At 43.1% G+C, this 17623-nt stretch overlaps 1 protein-coding gene and 1 non-coding gene across 2 annotated transcripts in view; both read left to right on the top strand.

Annotated features, from left to right (window-relative positions):
* stxbp4 (syntaxin binding protein 4) overlaps positions 1–17623 on the top strand; it is a gene marked incomplete at its 3' end in the record, with an annotated part of 50137 nt that overhangs the window by 18975 nt on the left and 13539 nt on the right. Inside the window, exons 17-20 of the mRNA XM_084485564.1 lie at positions 8699–8875; positions 10224–10340; positions 11655–11704; positions 14914–15050. Of these exons, the coding sequence (XP_084341690.1) occupies positions 8699–8875; positions 10224–10340; positions 11655–11704; positions 14914–15050 (481 nt within the window). The remainder of the gene's footprint in view (positions 1–8698; positions 8876–10223; positions 10341–11654; positions 11705–14913; positions 15051–17623) is intronic.
* On the top strand, positions 9330–9402 carry AC3HAE_037103 (transfer RNA lysine (anticodon UUU)). The gene has a single exon. It is a non-coding gene; the product is annotated as a tRNA-Lys (tRNA).

Here is a 17623-nt window from a genome sequence, read left to right as displayed (position 1 = left end):
AAATGAGACCTGCAGCCTTTAAAGTGACAGCATATGGGCCTCACGGTTGTATACCAGGTTAATTGGCTTGTGCCACATCACAGGAAACAAAAAGTAGGATACAGGTAGCCGTCCGGTTCCCTGCCTGTGAATATTAATACGTGGTGGTAATGTTACATTTGATTCAATTCATTCATTTGATCAATCCAGTAATGAGCGACCAGAGAATGAAGATTCAGAGGTCATGTGACCCGTGCAGGGGCACCATTGTTCACACACTTGGATGGAAACACACAGCTGCACACATGCCCACATCCGCCGTTTTTTTCCGTACCCAAATGTGTGCACCTGTAGACGTCACGCACACACATGGACATTTGCAGAGACTTCTGCATAAACACACATGAGAAAGAGCAAGGCATTGTGGGAGGAAAGGAGACGTGGTTTTGAGTGAAAACAAGAACGCCCCATGCGGTGATGCCTTTTAAGATGTTTTATATATTTATGTTTTAAGATCCCAGAGGAAGACAGGATATAGGTCACACAGTGTGTGGCTCTTATTTTGAAATATCAGGGATCACACAGCATTACTGCTTTACATTTGACAAGCACACACACACACACACACACACACACACACACACACACACACACACACATAGTGAATGAGAGTAATCTATCTGTTGCAATTGCTATTCTCAGCAAGGGGATCAGTGAATTGAATTCTGTGAACCAGTGTTCCAAGAGAGAGAGAGGGCCAGAGAGTGTGCGAGTACGGAAGAGACGACATGGCAGTGTGAGAAAGAAAGAGGGATGAATAGAGATAGAAGGAGATGATAGACTTCACTCTGGGAGACGCAAATGAGTGGAAAAATCGAATGAGACTTTGGTGTTTCTTTCAAGATTAGATCATTTGTGGTGATAGCTGACAAGGGTGGGGGGGGAGGAGGCACACCCACACTTTTTTTAATTACTTGCTTAATATTACAGTACATAAGGTGCTTCACTACAAATATTTGTGCACAAAGTTTTTTGTGTAAGAACATAGTTAGACTAGCTTCTCAGAGTTCACTTGAATTCATCAGTTTAGGACAAATTTGGGCAGAGGTGTTCGTGATACTAACCATTAGTGAACTCCTATCAAGGAATTTGGACAGCCTTCTCTGCAGGAAAAGCCAACAATCGTTCCTCTCGTGCATGATCATGTTTTCATTGAGAGTATACATGGAGAGGTGGGGCTATTAACAGACGGACCAGTCAGTGTGTTGGGGAGGGAGAAAGAAGCAATGCCCTGTGTGCAGCTCCATAATGGAATAGATTTAAACAATTTTAAATAGGGGGGGAAAAGGAAGATCAATATGTGGTGGCAGGCCGCCAGATATAAATCAATGTATGGGAAACACTGTACATGGGGCATGCATGTACAGTGATATCAATAGAGGTTGTTTCAACTAAGAACGGAGTATAGATAGAATGGAGTCAGACTTGCTTTGGATTCATTCATCCCCCCCAATCAGAGCAGCTAGTCGGAATCAACCAAATATAACACAACACCTACTAAGTCATGAGCAAGCTCTGAATATTTGTGTGTGTGTGTGCGTGCGTGCGTGCGTGCGTGCGTGCGTGCGTGCGTGCGTGCGTGCGTGTGTGTGTGTGTGTGAATGTGTATCTTTAAACCAAGGGTGGAATTGTGTGTTGTGAGATTAAGCAGAATCCACAGGGATTTCATCAAGGATGTGGACACTGAGAGCAGGTGGAGGTGTGTGTGGGTAGTGTGTTTGAAGATCTCTCTGCAGATAGGAATGTGTGTATGTGTGTGTGTTTGATATCATACGAATATTCTCCGTCCTCCTCGGCTAAATCTAGCTACAGGTGCAGTAAAGCTCAATTTCGACTGACTTCTGAATCCCACGCTCTCTCCATATCCTGAGTGTGACGTTTCAAGTTCTGTTCTTCACCACATTTAAAACTCAACAATATTTGACCTGATGTATAGTAATAACTTTGCTATCAGGTAAAATAACTAGCAGCTAATAACACACTGCTAGTTAAATGCAAGTTTTGTTCCATAGAAGACAGCCATAAAAAAGGATGGTATGTTAATAATATTGTGATGCCCGATTTGAATGTATTAAAAAAGTATCGCAAAATGAAAGATTTGCACCCATCGATCATTATATACTATGCTATCTTTTATTTAGCTGGTCCTAAGTTAAGAGTCCCTTCTTTCTCTATGCAAAGTGAATGTAGCAAATGGTAAGGATGCTAACTTTAGACTTGTCAACAGAGTATCTCAATAAAATCCAAGACCCTCTGAGACAATTTGACGGACAGGAATTTTGTAGTTATCCTGACACCACTGGGAGTTTCCCTACAGCAAAAAATAGATTGATTGATTGATTGATTGATAACAAACCTTTATTGATAACAATAAACCCCGTCATTGTACACTTGCATGCACAACGAAAAACGGGCCATCGACCAGTCCAACATAACTGAATATATTCTCACTGGCGGGATACGATTCCTGTTAGTGTTATCTAATTTCCCTCGTTCTAGATGTAAGTGTAGTTTACACCGCAACACTTTTTACAACAATGCATGGCTGGTATAATTGAGTGTTGAATTGAACTGCCGTTCACGCTGAGAGAATATCACCTTCCATACATTAGCCTGATAAATATGCTACATCGTCAAAGGCATATATGACTTCATTATCTTTTGGCTAGCATCACAGTGTCACTTTACGCATATCCTATTCATTAGCCATCACTGACAATGCTAGTCTACATTAGCCTTTCTTTCACAGCACCAAAGTGTTAATGACAGTGGGGTTGTTACCTGCAGCCAGTGTGGCCATATTTAGTGATGATTCCATCTTGGGAGCTGTTACCCTGACCTTGTCATTGGTGAAAAAAAAACCTTTTTATTGTTTTTTTTCATTGAAAAATGAGTCCAATGTTGTTGCATTTGATTGAGCCAGTAAGTTGAGTTTGAGTGAGTTAAGTTTTTTCATTGAGTCATGAAAAACTCTGTCACTGCTTGAGTGGGTCCACAATTAAAGGTTTCTGCTCAATGACTGAACCATGCTCAACCGTGGCCGTCCTTCCAACAATTTTGTTGCCGTCCTTTGTGGGCCCCACACAGCTCCCCCCCCCTCTCTCTCTCTCTCCCTCTCTCTCTCTCTCGCTCTCTCTCTCTCTCCTTCTCTCTCTCTCTCTCTCTCTCTCTCTCTCTCTCTCTCTCTCTCTCATTCCATATGTCTCTCTCTCTTCAACGTGCCCTTCCCTCTGACCTGGGCTGAAGCTGTCGTGATGAATTGACACAGATATGATCTCACACTGGCGGAGAGCCATCACTATCTGATGCCAACAGACAGCTGCTCTGGTCTGGGCCCTGTTTCAAGAATTTGGATTTCCAAGTTAACCAGATATGTTGAGTCAAAATTCAGGGAAAGCCAGAATGTTCGTGCTCACATACCTAGCTTAGACCAATCTTGGTTCGGTTACCATGGCGTCTCATACTGTGAGTCGAACCTGAAACCAAGCTGCTCCATAGCAGGTGTTCGCCCACGTTCAACTCCAACTTCTTCCTATCATCTCATTTGTTTAGATAAACAACAGCAACTTTGAATGTTTTCATGCAAAACATTTTTGCATTTTTTGTATTTTAACCTTAACATGTAATGACAACGTGTAGGATTGAGACCCTCCCAGTGAGTAGCAGGAGACTTTTAGTATAAAAAAACGATCTGGTTGTGCAACTGTGTGACCTACCGAGCTCAGCTGGCTCTGTGTGAGTGGGAGGGGCTTTGGGATTTCAGTTATACACATTGTGACCTTAACGTAGCCTAGCCGCGGGGCATAGCGGTACTGTATCCCAGCCACGGGGTCAAGTAGTACCGTAGCAGAGCCGTGGGTAAAATGATAATTGAATGGCATGAAGTGAAAGAAGCATTATTTTAAATTGTACAACAATACAGTTTACTGTTGATTCAGGGCGTAACGTCAACAACAGTTTGTTATTCCGTATTGTCAGCAGATGGCGGAGTGCAGGTAGGTGCAATGGATACGTTTTTAAAGAGAGTGCATCCACCCCTAGGGTCCAGGGTCCAGCGGTACCGTAGCCTAGCCGCAGGGTCCAGCGGTACCGTATCCTAGCCGTGGTCCAGCGGTACCGTAGCCTAGATGCAGGGTCCAGCGGTACCGTAGCCTAGCCGTGGTCCAGCGGTACCGTAGCCTAGCCGTGGTCTAGTGGTACCGTAGCCTAGCCGCAGGGTCCAGCGGTACCGTAGCCTAGCTGTGGTCTAGTGGTACCGTAGCCTAGCCGCAGGGTCCAGTGGTACCGTAGCCTATCTGTGGTCTAGTGGTACCGTAGCCTAGCCGCAGGGTCCAGCGGTACCGTAGCCTAGCCGTGGTCCAGTGGTACCGTAGCCTAGCTGTGGTCCAGGGTACCGTATCCTAGCCGTGGTCCAGCGGTACCGTAGCCTAGCCGTGGTCTAGTGGTACCGTAGCCTAGCCGCAGGGTCCAGCGGTACCGTAGCCTAGCCGTGGTCTAGTGGTACCGTAGCCTAGCCGCAGGGTCCAGTGGTACCGTAGCCTATCTGTGGTCTAGTGTTACCTTAGCCTAGCCGCAGGGTCCAGCGGTACCGTAGCCTAGCCGCAGGATCAAGTGGTGTCATCAGCTGCGGGGTTAAGAGGTACCGTGGGCGTGCTGCCGTGCTGGGGTCAGTAGCAAGTGCTTTTTGAGTTTCAGTGTGGTATTTTTAGCATACTCTTCGATGGCTCCAAGTGCAAAACCACCAGAGATGAAAGCAAGATTAAGAATAATATTAATAAACTTCTAGCAAGAGGATGCAAAAGTACAATTGTACCTGTATAATCAGGGGTGCACATAACTTTTTCCGTGGGTTACTCAGGTGAGTACCGGGAGATGGTGTTTGGTACTCACCTCATATGTAGCGTGGTCTTAAAGTCTTAAAGTGCATTCTTCCTCACTGTCGTCCTCAGTTTCGCTGGTGAATGTGCATCAGGGCTGAGAGACGAGCATGTGACAGACGAGATCTGTACTTGGTTTTTATTATGTTGAGATGTGAGAATCCCCTCTCACAAGCTGCACTACTTAGGCAGTGTAAGAGACAGCTTAACCACCTTGTTGATGTTGGAGTAAGCATCTGGGTTACTTGAATTTACTATTTGGACCAAGTCATACACAGAAGAGGCTCCCAGGCATTTTCCTGCCTGCTTTAAGCGCATCCATTCTGTCACAGTGGTGTCTTTGTCAAGTTGCAAGGTGGCCTCATATTTCTTGAGAATGCTGCAAACTGTTGTGTTTCCAAAACTGTGGAGGTCTTGCATTTCCTGAGGCCATGTTGAAGGATCAAATACTAAGAAATGATCACATGACTTGAGGGAGTCATATCTGATTTCAAACTCTTCAATTAACCCCCTGAGTAAGTTTGTCTTGTCTCTGTCAGCATCAGCATTAGAAACGGTGTGTGCCCTGTGGCCTTCACCAAGCAGAAGTGTGAACTGTCCAATGGCCACCATGAATTCATCCTTACATTCTCCAATGGTCAGCTTTTCCTTCTGAAACCTAATGGATGTGGTCTTCAAAATGTTGCCATGTCAAGCATGTTTGAAAGAAAGCACTGAAAACGCTTGTGCAGATATGCTGCAAGTCACTGTTATCACTAGTAGCCAGTTGCATTTTAATGGCTGGCAATATTCTTGATATTTTTAACAGAATTTCATGCCTCCATGCAGACCACCTGATATTATGAAACTTACCCAGTTTCACAAAGGAGATCACATTTTCTTCACACAGCTTCTTCAGTGCAGCAGTTTTTTTGCTCCACCTTTTTGTAAATAAAACTGCAGCAGCCTGACCACAGAGCGATTGAATGTCTCACAGTAAGGAACGTTGCGATCAGCTGATTTCGCGCAATTCTCCAGTGTGTGTGCAGTGCACAGAACGTGCACAAGGGAGTCTCCAACCACAGCAAGTCGCCGGAGTTTTGGCACAACGCCGTTGAACACACCGACATTGACAGCAGCCCCGTCTGAGGACACAGCGACCACTTTGTTGTCCAGTCATCCAAGCCTGTGTCCTGGAAAAGTCTGTCTGTCATGGCCTGCGCGGTTCGGTCAGCACCCATTTCAATCAGTCCAACGAAGTCTGAGGAAAACTCTCCGTTGCTGGACACAGACACAATGTAAACGATTTCCTGCTCAGCTTTTGTGATGTCCTCAGATCCATCAAACATGAGCCCCCAAAATTCAGCAGACTGCAACTTTGCTGGTAAATCCCCGCTGATGGTGTGCGCGATGCTCTGCATGATCCATGTGCCCCCTTTGCGTGAATGATATGCACCTCCGACATTTACTCCTAGTCGCTTCAGTAAAGGAATATCCTCAGAATAGGAAGACATGGGACATGCGTGTTTAGCTTTATGGAAGGCCAGGAGAAAAATATTAAACAGAGCTTGCCGCTGTTCTTCATTCAGCTTGTCTCGCCATCTGGTAAGTGGGCCACTGGCTATTTCATCTCTGCTAGCTTGTTTATTAGCAATGGCTTGCGCCACATTTGTGTGCTCCTTGCTCTTTTCATGTCTGTCAAATAAAGGATGGTTGAAATTCTTTGAGCTTTTCTAAAACGCACCTGTTTTGTCTGCTAGATGTGGATGTGCGCAGCAAATCTTGCACCACATTTCAGTGCGCTCATCGTTAGCTTCAAGCCACTGCACATCTTGGAGCCACTTTTCCGAAAAAAGTATTTTTTTCGGCTCTGGCTCCAGTTGGCGTTTCTTTGTAGGTGGCAAAACGCCAAAGAAGCTGCTTGCTGTTGTCTGTTGCTTTTTGGACATCTCTGACAGTAGTTGACAAGGGACACGTGTGTAAGGTTAGAGGAGAGATTGGTCAAGTACGCAAAGGTACGCAGTAACACAAGTACGCAGTAACACAAGTGGCATTACGCAATCCTGATTTTTGTCACGCATGCGTACCTGTGTACCAGTTATGTGCACCCCTGTGTATAATCAATTAAGAAATTAGGAAAACATCTCTTTGACAATATTTTGTCTGAAACCTTTTTGTTAAGCCTAGCAGAGGTTAAATAGTTTGTCCATCTCTTACTCTCGCTCCTGCTGTAACCAGCAGCTGTCCAGTGACCAGGTGGTCATTAGTGTAAGAGAAGAGAGGGCTCAGCTAAAGGCTTTGAGGCCCATGCGCTGGGTGTCTGGTTCAGCACAGTCTGGTGCTGGGAGCCCCCAGGGAGCCAGGGCAGAAGTCACGTGGTACGCTGTGGATGAGTAGATAAACACACTCAGGGGGGCCTCAGCATTAGGGTGTCGGGAGTGCAAAGAATATTAGTGTAAAGTGGTTGGAAAGAGTGTAAAATATGTCAAATGTTAAGTGTAAAATGGAGTGTAAATTATATTTACACACATAGTTATTGTATTACCATGTATTTGTTGTAAGTAGTTTGATTATTATCTATCATGAGATGGATTATTCTAACAGTTAGATCCAGATTTTGATTGTAAAAAGGTGGTTGGGGTAAAGAGGTTTTAAAATGTGTCTTACTAAAAGTTTGTAAAATAGACTGATTATAGATTCTAATATATACCAATTTTGGTCTGAAATGGTTGTTCAGAGTGGTCAAGGTCTTTGACAACTTTGGGTGCAAAATGTTGGCTATAAAAAGGCTGTCAAGATTATTGGTTAATAGATAGTTAGATCGTTTTTTTCTGCCTTTTGACCTTTCACTGCCTTTTTCTTTCATGGACTTATATGACCAATTACTCTCTTATATGATGATAATACCAAGAAAGACTTGCCAATAGAAATCCATAATTTGCAGGCAATTTTTCTTTGCCCCATTTACAAAATGACATTTTTGAGCAAGTTGCTAAGTAGGAACTATTTATAGCTAAAACAGCCTCAGCATTACATCTCAGAGCATGCAGAGAGTTTTTTTTGCACAGAATAAGCATTCAGCAGAACCCACCGCAGGCAGAAACGAGAATGTAATCTTCTGACATTGATGAGTCCTGGCGTGCAAGAATGCTAAATCCTGACTCGAGCCTCACCTCGTTTCAGGAGGAGGGAAATGTTGAAAATACAAAAAGCACCCTTATCCTCCATCACCATGACACAGTGTGTGTCATTGCTATTCAACTTCTAAGTCAGCTCGGTTCTTAAGGAGGTTTTGTTAATGCTATTATATAACATATTCAGATATTTGAAGAGTTGCTTCAATCTTCTTTGTATTAGTGTGTGTGTGTGTGTGTGTGTGTGTGTGTGTGTGCGCGTGCGTGTGTGCGTGTGCGTGTCTGTGTGCAGTTGAACCTTGTGTTGAACGTTGGTTGATTAGAAGTGTGTGAAACAGAGACTGCGTTCACTGCAGTATGCATGTGTGACTGTTCCAGCCCTACTGTAACCATTATTTATATTAAATATATATTATACAACTTCCTCCATATTTTTACCCCCAATAATATATCTGTACCCTCTCTAATTTAATTTCCAGTTTATCTCTCACTTCCACGTCCAAAGTTTGCCTTGGGTCCTATATACAGCGCTATGCTCATGCTCTGTTCCCATTAAAACAATATGATTCCAGTTCTTGTTTGTGTTGCATGGAGTGGAACTGAGGCCTCTGTGTGTGTGTGTGTGTGTGTGTGTGTGTGTGTGTGTGTGTGTGTGTGTGTGTTTGGCAGGAGGTCAAATCCGGAGCAGTGGAGAGCAGGGCCCTGCGGAGCCGGGTGCAATTGGCGGAGGTGGCCCAGAAGCAGGCGCGAGGCATGGAGATGGACTACGAGGAGGTCATCCACCTGCTGGAGACTGAGATCGCAGAGCTGAAAACGCAGAGGGCTGGACAGCTTTTCCAGCCCAAGGTACGGCCTCTGACCTCCCGCTGAACTCCCCCCTTGATGTCGCCACATAGACTGTACGACATGTAGGAACGTTTATGGGAAAGGGGAATTTAAGTGACTGATTTGTATGAAAATAGGAAGGGGTTTGGCTTTTTGTCAAATGCTTTCATCTGGATTCAATATGAACTGAATCCATGTCTGTTTAGGGAACTGCACGGTTCATGAACACACATTTTAGTGATTTTGTATTAGTGCACTGTTTCCCAACAATGGGGTTGGGAAACAGTGATATGCAATTGCAAAATGCAATTCTTTTAGGTTTTAAGGATACTTTATATAAAAAATATAGAAAAGAGATGTATTCACAGAGTGCCTATTGCATACGACCATACTGATGTTTGTGATTGGCAAACACAGAGCTTATCGTCAGTTTACTTTGCTTTATATTTACCAACTGCAAACAGGCTTTGTAAGAGCCCGGATAGCTCAGTCGGTAGAGCATCAGACTTTTAATCTGAGGGTCCAGGGTTCAAGTCCCTGTTCGGGCGTTGCATATTTTCATTAATTTGCCTTCATAGACTGAAGAACTGAAGAACCTGCTACCTGCCTTGCTCAAGGACTTTATAATAGATTTAAAAAAAGGTGTGAAAAATTGGTTAAAGTCGATATCCTCTACCTCTTGTCATATACCCACACACGCAAGGGTTTCAGTCTAGATTTCTGGACATTCGCTCTCTTTCCTCACTCCCTAGTCAAGTGGTCAAACCCCGACGGGTCGGGGGTCGGGTCGGGTCGGATCGGGTCGGGGGGGGGGTTTGACCACTTGACTAGAGGCGGGGCGGGGGACTAGAGGCGGGGATAAATCTATAGCTGTCGGCTCCTGCCGTGTTTTCGTGGGGTCATCGGATGATTCTGATGGTTCTAATGATTCTTGCTGTCTTTCACTGTTCTTCTATTGTGTGAAGCTTGTTCATTATAAGTCTGTGGGACTTGTAGAAATCAGCTATTTATATGTACTTAAACTTTATTCGACATGGCGGCTGTATATCAATGTTTTTAATTTATTCCCTTGTTTTCTGGTGCACAGAATCAATATTTACAATTCATCCGAACCAAGTATGATGCCTGATTCTTAGATTTCTACACCAGCAAGGTTTAGTGCTTATTTTCTGTATGAGAAACACTTTGCCGCTTATAATCCTTTCATCTGAGATGTCAGGCCTTTACACCAGCCCTATATCCGTTTATGAATATTTCATATCACGCTCCTGCTGGGAATCTCTTTGTGACTCAGTGGATTGTTTCCTGTCTCGGTCATAAGACTATCATTCTCTCGTCTTCTCCTTCCTCTTCTCCTCTTGTCATGCAGGAGGAAGCTGAGGAGCTGAAGAAGAGGGTGGCAGTCCTGGAGTGCCAGCTACGGAAGAGCGAAGGGGCTAAAAAGAGCTTTGAGTTGTCCACGGGCAAACTCCTTAACTTTGTAGAGGTGAGAGAAGCTCACATATGGAAGAGAGGGTTAGGGTTAAATATCTTATTTTATTTCTTATAAGCTTTGGCAATTTCATGTACATTTCCTATGCCAGTCAGGGCATGGGATGGCATGGCCCTTTTTTTTGAGAGGGTGAGAGGGGGGAGAGAGACAGAGAGAGAGCTTGGTCTTATTGCCGTATTTTTATAAGGGTACTTATCTTTATCGTTTGCACAAGTTTCAATGCTGAAGAGGTTTCTAGGAGGTGTTAAGGAGCCAGGTGTTGGATCATAAGTAACGTCTCTCACAACTTTTATGTTGACTTACCTGTGATAACTCCTACTGCTTTTTCTTTTTAAACAAAATATGATTAAATACATTTTAGTGTGGTGGCATCATGTAGGATGTGTGGTTTAACACCAAGATTTGTTGACATTGTTAAGATTAGACTTAATCATTTGTCAGGTTAATGTAGTCACATGCAAAGCCCAGTTATTAATAAATCTATAATAAGCAGTTTAAAATTCAAATCAATACAGTAGTGCAACTTACTGGCAACTGAAAAATAATTGGTACAAACCTTCTGTGAAAATTAACTGTATTTGCTTCCTAATGTCCTCCAGAGATTTAATGGTCATTATTTTTGCCAGACTCCAGACAGAGAATTCACTGAGCACATCATTAAGAAAAAGAGAAAAACCTATTTTAGTATTTCTTTGGTGATGCCTGACTTCAACGCTGCCGCTGAGGATTGCGAGTGAAATCATAGCACTCTCTCTAGACAGCCCAATTAGATGAAGGAAGGATGTAGAAAGGTGTTGGAAGTGAAAACCAGAAACCATCTTGTTGAGAGGTGATTGTTGGGAGATGTTGATGTGCTGGATGCAATCCCATGCACCCAGTATATACAGGCAGACCGTAGTACATTAAAAGAATCATGGATGACATTGTTACAAAACATCTTGGGTTGATCTACAATTCATTCAAGGGTTTATTGTTCCAATATGTGCTGTACCGTAGTTTGCTGTAGTTTATCGTGTGTAGTTTTTTTTGTCCCTGGCTGTCGCTTCAGACTAACAGCGATCTGCTCCAGTGTGCTCTTTTCCTCTACGCTCCCCGAAAGACTTTCAATACTCCCTCTCAACATCAGGAGGCAACATTCAGTAAATTGTGCATGTATATATTTAATAAATTAGCTTTAATGAGCATAAGCTGTAGCATCAACAAGTTGTAGAACCGCATCCGGACGAAGGCGGAGGAAAGCACTTGATGCTTCTTAACGCTAACATCTGCACAGTTGTCAGTTGATTTGTTTGATTTTTATTTTCATAGACAGTTCAAGACTTCCTCCAGGATACCCAAGGCACCAGTAAGATCAACAGGTAAAGGCTTGGCTCAGACCACAGACAACGGACACTGGTTTTTCTTTTGTTTATTGAAATTGTAAAACAATAAATCTTAAATAAATACATTTTCTGTCAGACACAGAAAGAGGAGGGGGGGTGGCGAGATAGAGAGGACGAATGAAGCGTTTAGCCCTGTTGCTATGAGCAACCAGCTGCCATGAGGCTAACAAGAAGCAGTGTGATTCTTACGACATGACTCCCTAAAAGTCATTATCCCTTCCACTATATGTTGGGGTCAGCTCGCTGAAAGCAGTCTCTCTCTCTCTCTCTCCCTCCCATTCTGTAGGCTGCCAATATCCTTGCACAAGAGGCAAATCAATGACATTAAAAATGTAACTAGAAGGGGCTCAATAATTAAATGGTAAATAATAATCGTAAAACAGACAATACATTAAATAAGTGTTATGTATGTTCCTAACGACTCAAGCTGAAGACTCCTAACGAGTGTGTATCTACATTCCTAACGAGTGTGTATCTACATTCCTAACGAGCGTGTTTGTACATTTCTAACAAGCGTGTATCTACACTCCTAACGAACGTGTATGTACATTGGTAACGAGCATGTATCTACATTCTTAACAAGCGTGTATCTACATTTGTATTTGTAACAAGCGTGTATCTACATTCGTAACAAACGTGTATCTACATTCCTAACAAGCGTGTATCTACATTCCTAACGAGCGTTCCATGGGAGTGTTCATACAAGAGGAGTAGAGGGGTCTTATTAGGCTGCATTCCATTTACCTAGGAAGTCTGATGTCTGAGCTAGGAATGACCGGTCCAACGTGTTCCAGTACAACGTACATCACAGTACAGTCAGAAATCCAAGAAGCCATTTATTATTAGCAATACCAGTTGTAGCCAGGTTAGCCATTGTCTGCAATCCCAGTTTATAACTCATTGAGTGGTATTGAGTGGTAATGTCCACAGATGGAAATTGGACAGTACTGTCTGTGTATTCGATTAATAAAACACAAATAAGAAAGAATTGCTAATAACTTGTATATTACTACAGCTTTCCCAACTGTTGTGCAGAGGTTTTTCTTACTTTCCGAGTCAGAAATCCGACCTTAGGGGCGTACAAGTCGAAAATTTGCACAGGGAACTCAAAAATTCAGATTTCCCAGTTCAAATGCAAATGCACCATTATCCACCCTACCACCCCACCATCACGTCCTCTCCCATCATACTCTAGATGACCTTTTCCCAGAACTGGTGGTGGTGTTGATTATAAAACCAACAGCCGTAACCCTGGCCCTCATTACCGCACACAGGAACAATGCGTTTGTTTTGCTGACACACATCGGTCATGCTCTAGCTGACATGAGGGATCTTTATCTATGTGGATCAGTCAAACTCCACCACCACAGAAAAACACCTATTTTGCGGAACTGTGTGTAAAAAAAGTTTGGAATGTGTTTAAACGGTTGCATCTGTGGAACACTACTTTGTTGGCAGATTAGAAAGAGCATCAAGATTCTGTTTTGTCTCCTGGTGCGCGACACAGTTTCTATGAAAACGGCAGAGTTTTCATCGGGCCAAGGCAACGACCGCCACTTTTGTTAGGTCACCTGTGTTGAACCAACCCCCCCCCCCCCCCCACCTCATCAGCATCCCCCTCTACTTAGCCTCTATGGGTCAGTGGAACATCTGTATGCTGCTCACGTAACATCCATCCTCGAGTGGCCCCTTCCCTCTCTCACCTGCTGACCTCACCATGTTTCTAGGGCACTCGGGGAAAAAACACAGAAGTGAAGGCTATCACCTTTGTCGATGGATATATTGCCTTCTCTAGCCCAATTCACTTGCTTTTAATGATTTTCATTATTGGGTAGAGCTGTAGAGTGTGCGTCATTATAGATGTCGATGTTACAATTATAGTCTTGGGATACAAGATTATAATACATTAATTTATTTCACAATACTCTCTATGTAGAAAATCACCTGAACAGTCTTTAATTACAGGTTTTATCTTTTTTTCCTCTCCCAAACTTTCTTTTTCGGCTTTTGTTTTTAACAGTTGCTTTCTTTCGAAACAGAAATAATACCATAAAAACCAAATAATTTTCAAATTGATAAAAAACGAGAGACCACACACCTGGTAATAGATAAAGATACATTTAAATGCTTTGGTCGCTTAGTGTGTGAGAGGAAAGTCAACACAAACTACACACTAACGTATTCCATTCCTCAACGACCCAGTCCTGATTCTGCAAACTGACAGACTCTTGCAGACAGTAATTGCAATATCGTTTCTTTAGCGTAAACAAACATGGTGGACATCCGTACTAACTATGGATGTAGTCATGGAGACTGTGTGAAAATGGACGGTACATGTTGCAGCGGGAGTTGTACTCCGCTATTTCCTAAATCCAGTACACTTTGAACTTCTGTTATGCGATTTCCAAATGGTACAGCCTTGGTCAGGGTTGGGGAAGTAAAATCCAATCTTAACATACCCCACACCAAAAGGTAATAAATAAAGGTGCATAAACATCATGAGCCTTAAACTAATGCCTCAATTCTTATGCATAAGATGTTTTTCAAAAACTGGCACCAGTAGAAAGAAAATTCTCCAACATTATGATAAACGTAAACAGGAACATGCTGTATTTTGTTCTTCTGCTCAATGCTATGCTAAGACTCAATTCACAACTGAGGATTATATAATCATGTGTTCATGTTCTTTTGTCGTTTGGCACAGTATTGTAAGTGGGTTTACTCCCCAGTTGCACAATGAAATCCCGGCCAGAGGTATGCCAGTTAACTGCCAGGACCTGAATCTAGCGCTGCATTTTTTTTCCTTATCCCCCTGAGCAATTTTATTTATCCCCACTTTCAAGGCATTTCCTAATAATAATTGTGGGGGTTTTAACAGATTTCTACTCGGAAAGGAGGGGTCAGGAGGGGACAGAAGTAACACAGTTTTGTGGAAATTGCTGTACTTTGAAGTAGTTTGTTATAGAAGAAACACTCAGACACCAGTCATCTGTTGAATGTAAAAGTTTTCCATTAAATGTCTCGTTTTCAAGTGCTCTGCCTTTGACAGTGAGGCACATGCAGCGACAGACGAATGGGAATGTCAATCCCAGACCACACACAGCACACATAAACCATACACCGTCCCTCCTATCAGTCCTCCCTCAACCAAAATGCCTCATTCACCCGTATCTCTTGTCCCCCAGCTCTGGAGAGGCGAAGGTGGGCACCGTGCCGCAGGGCCTCACCCCTCGCCACAAGAAGGGCTCCTGGACGGTGGCCACGCTCTCTCAAGAAGCCAAGGACCTCACCAGGACCGTCAGAGCCATCCTGGAGGTGGACTGTAAGTGACCCACCCCCACTCCCCATCAGTCAACGGTCTCCACGCCTGCATGTGTGCAAGAACCACCCCTGACCGCCCGCCCTCCCGCCCCCCGTCTTCGTCCTCCACGGTCCACGTTTCCTCCCCGCAGCCTTCATCTCCTCTTCCTCCTCCTCCTCCTCCTCACCTGCATGTTTGTGTCCGGTGGAGTTCCAGGGCAGAAGAATCAAAAAGTCTGGAGATCCTTCTTGTTGTGCTCACCGGTTGCTCAGAGCTTCTGTCGGTTCTCTCTCCTCGTTTCCAGCTCTCACCTTCTAGAGGAGGCCATCGCCAACGACAACGAGAATCTAGATACCCCAGGACGCCCCACGCCTTTAGCAGGAATCATGCAACTGCCAAAATAAAAAAACAATCAGTTGGCCAAATTTGTCCCGGGTTGCAGCAATAAAATGAACCCTGGTGACGACGGATCCGCATGGCCGAAGGCACGGTGTCTGCATTCAAACCTCAACCCTCCCTGTTCCCTCTGTGTTAACGCCTGAAACTGTCTACGTCGTCCTCCAACACGACACCAGCTTGGTTTTACCCTGACCGCTTCATGACTATCGGACGCGAGCAATCGCTGCAGATGTTAATGTGTTATGTCATGGTAGACATACTTTTGTTTTATATTTAAGTTTGGAAACGCAAAATGTCTGCTGTCTTGGTATGAGTTAATGTCGTTCTAAGAGTTAACGCTGACTAGGCTAAATGGTGGGCATCCATCTTAGCAAGGGTTGCACATTCATCAAATTGTTACAGGTAACATCGTTTTAAGACATTACACTTCAAAAAGTAATTATAACTAATTTCTATCATTTCGAAGATAATCTTGAAGCATTAATATGTGTATCACCTTTTGCAAAAGTAACGTAGGCAACTTTGACACAAATGTTAAAGACCATGTAAATTACATCTGACCTCATTATTCATTATTACTCATTATTACAAAATTATATAACAGTAACTTTATGAAATCAAATTACCAATTATACTTCATTATAGTTACACAGCACCTGGTCATCATCAAATTCATTATTTTTTTTATTTCTGTGTGTGTGTGTGTGTGTGTGTGTGTGTGTGTTTGTGTGTGTGTGTGTGTGATTGTATGTGTGAGAGAGAGAGTAACACAAAAGCCTATATCTGTACTTTTAGCCTAGCAAGTTAAATCATGCTGTTAAAATCAGCATGCATAATTAAACACACCAAACCTAATAACAATCATGGTTACATGTTGTCTGAGAATCTGAGAAAACGATTTAAATCGAAAGATTTTTATAGGATGGTTTATAGGATGATGTCGGACACACATTGTATGGGGATTCTGCCATGATGTCTTTATGACACTTAAGATAAATCAATCAATCAATTGAAAGCAATACACGGCTGGGCTTTGATGAAGTGTGTTGTTATGCATGTGAAAAAACATGTGTATGTTAGCTGTAACAATATGTTAGCTGTTATTAGCTTGTCTGAAATGTCTGATTTGTACTGTTGATATTATGAACACAATGCAACTTAAAGGCTTACTGAAATGTACCTGAAATACCACTTTTTTTTAATTTTAATTTTAGTTGAAGTTTAAGTTATAACATGTAAATATGGGGAGGGTGTAGCGTAGACACAGATTAGGGTTTTGTTCAACTGTCAGGCGAAAGGTCCTCTGGGTTCGATCCCCCAGTGTCCACAGTCTTCCTGTAGGAATTCATGAGCAATATGTCTAATATTGACCTAACTGATCCTTAATGACCTTCATCTGTATTCATTGTACAACACTCTGGATAAACTCTTATACTTCATGACAAAATTGCAAAAAGATAATTATGTGTTGTCTCCGGGTTCATGCCGGGATTTCAAAACATGGACGATTTCAGGGCTTCTTTGTTGGTCGTGTTCCTTTGTTGTCATTTCCTGAGCATAACGAGAGTAAATAACTCCCTGGTGAGCCTCTGGTCTTATTTCTTCATAACAAGCAGATTCACCCGGGGCCACAACCCCCCCCAGCGGGTAATGTGACTGCCATGTTTAACTTTTGAACCCTCTGACTCACTTGGTGGTTTGTCTCAGGACCTAATGGTAAAGGTAGCGTCGCACATGCATCACACTGGTTAGCAGCAGGCCAAGGATAGCTTGAGGCCAACCACAAGAGTCTTGTATGATACACCCTTGCTACATTGGGGTGCTTTTCCCTGTTAAGACAACATGATTATATGGATTTGTTGTTACAAATATGAAGTGAAATTGTGTGTTTTGGGGGATTTGGTGCTCTAGAGCCACAAACAAGATTCTTCCAGTTCTGTCATGTCTGTGATCGCAATTGGCACACACAACACATTTAGATAATAAAGAAACCCCTAATAGGATTTAGAATAGATGTATAACAAAATATGTTTCAACTCGCATAGATTATGCAAAGTTTTGACTTTCTGATCGACAGAGCCTTCTTTCGATGTGCACAGCGCGCTTTTTTTCGTCTAAAGATCTGAGAAATAAAAGAGGTGGAAAGTGCAGTGAAAATGGTGAATGTGACTCATGATAAGTGTACCTGATGAGGA

Source organism: Micromesistius poutassou, assembly GCF_964030765.1.
Source record: "Micromesistius poutassou genome assembly, chromosome: 21".
In the NCBI taxonomy this organism is placed as follows: Eukaryota; Metazoa; Chordata; class Actinopteri; order Gadiformes; family Gadidae; genus Micromesistius; species Micromesistius poutassou.
This window is presented reverse-complemented; position numbering and strand designations above follow the sequence as displayed.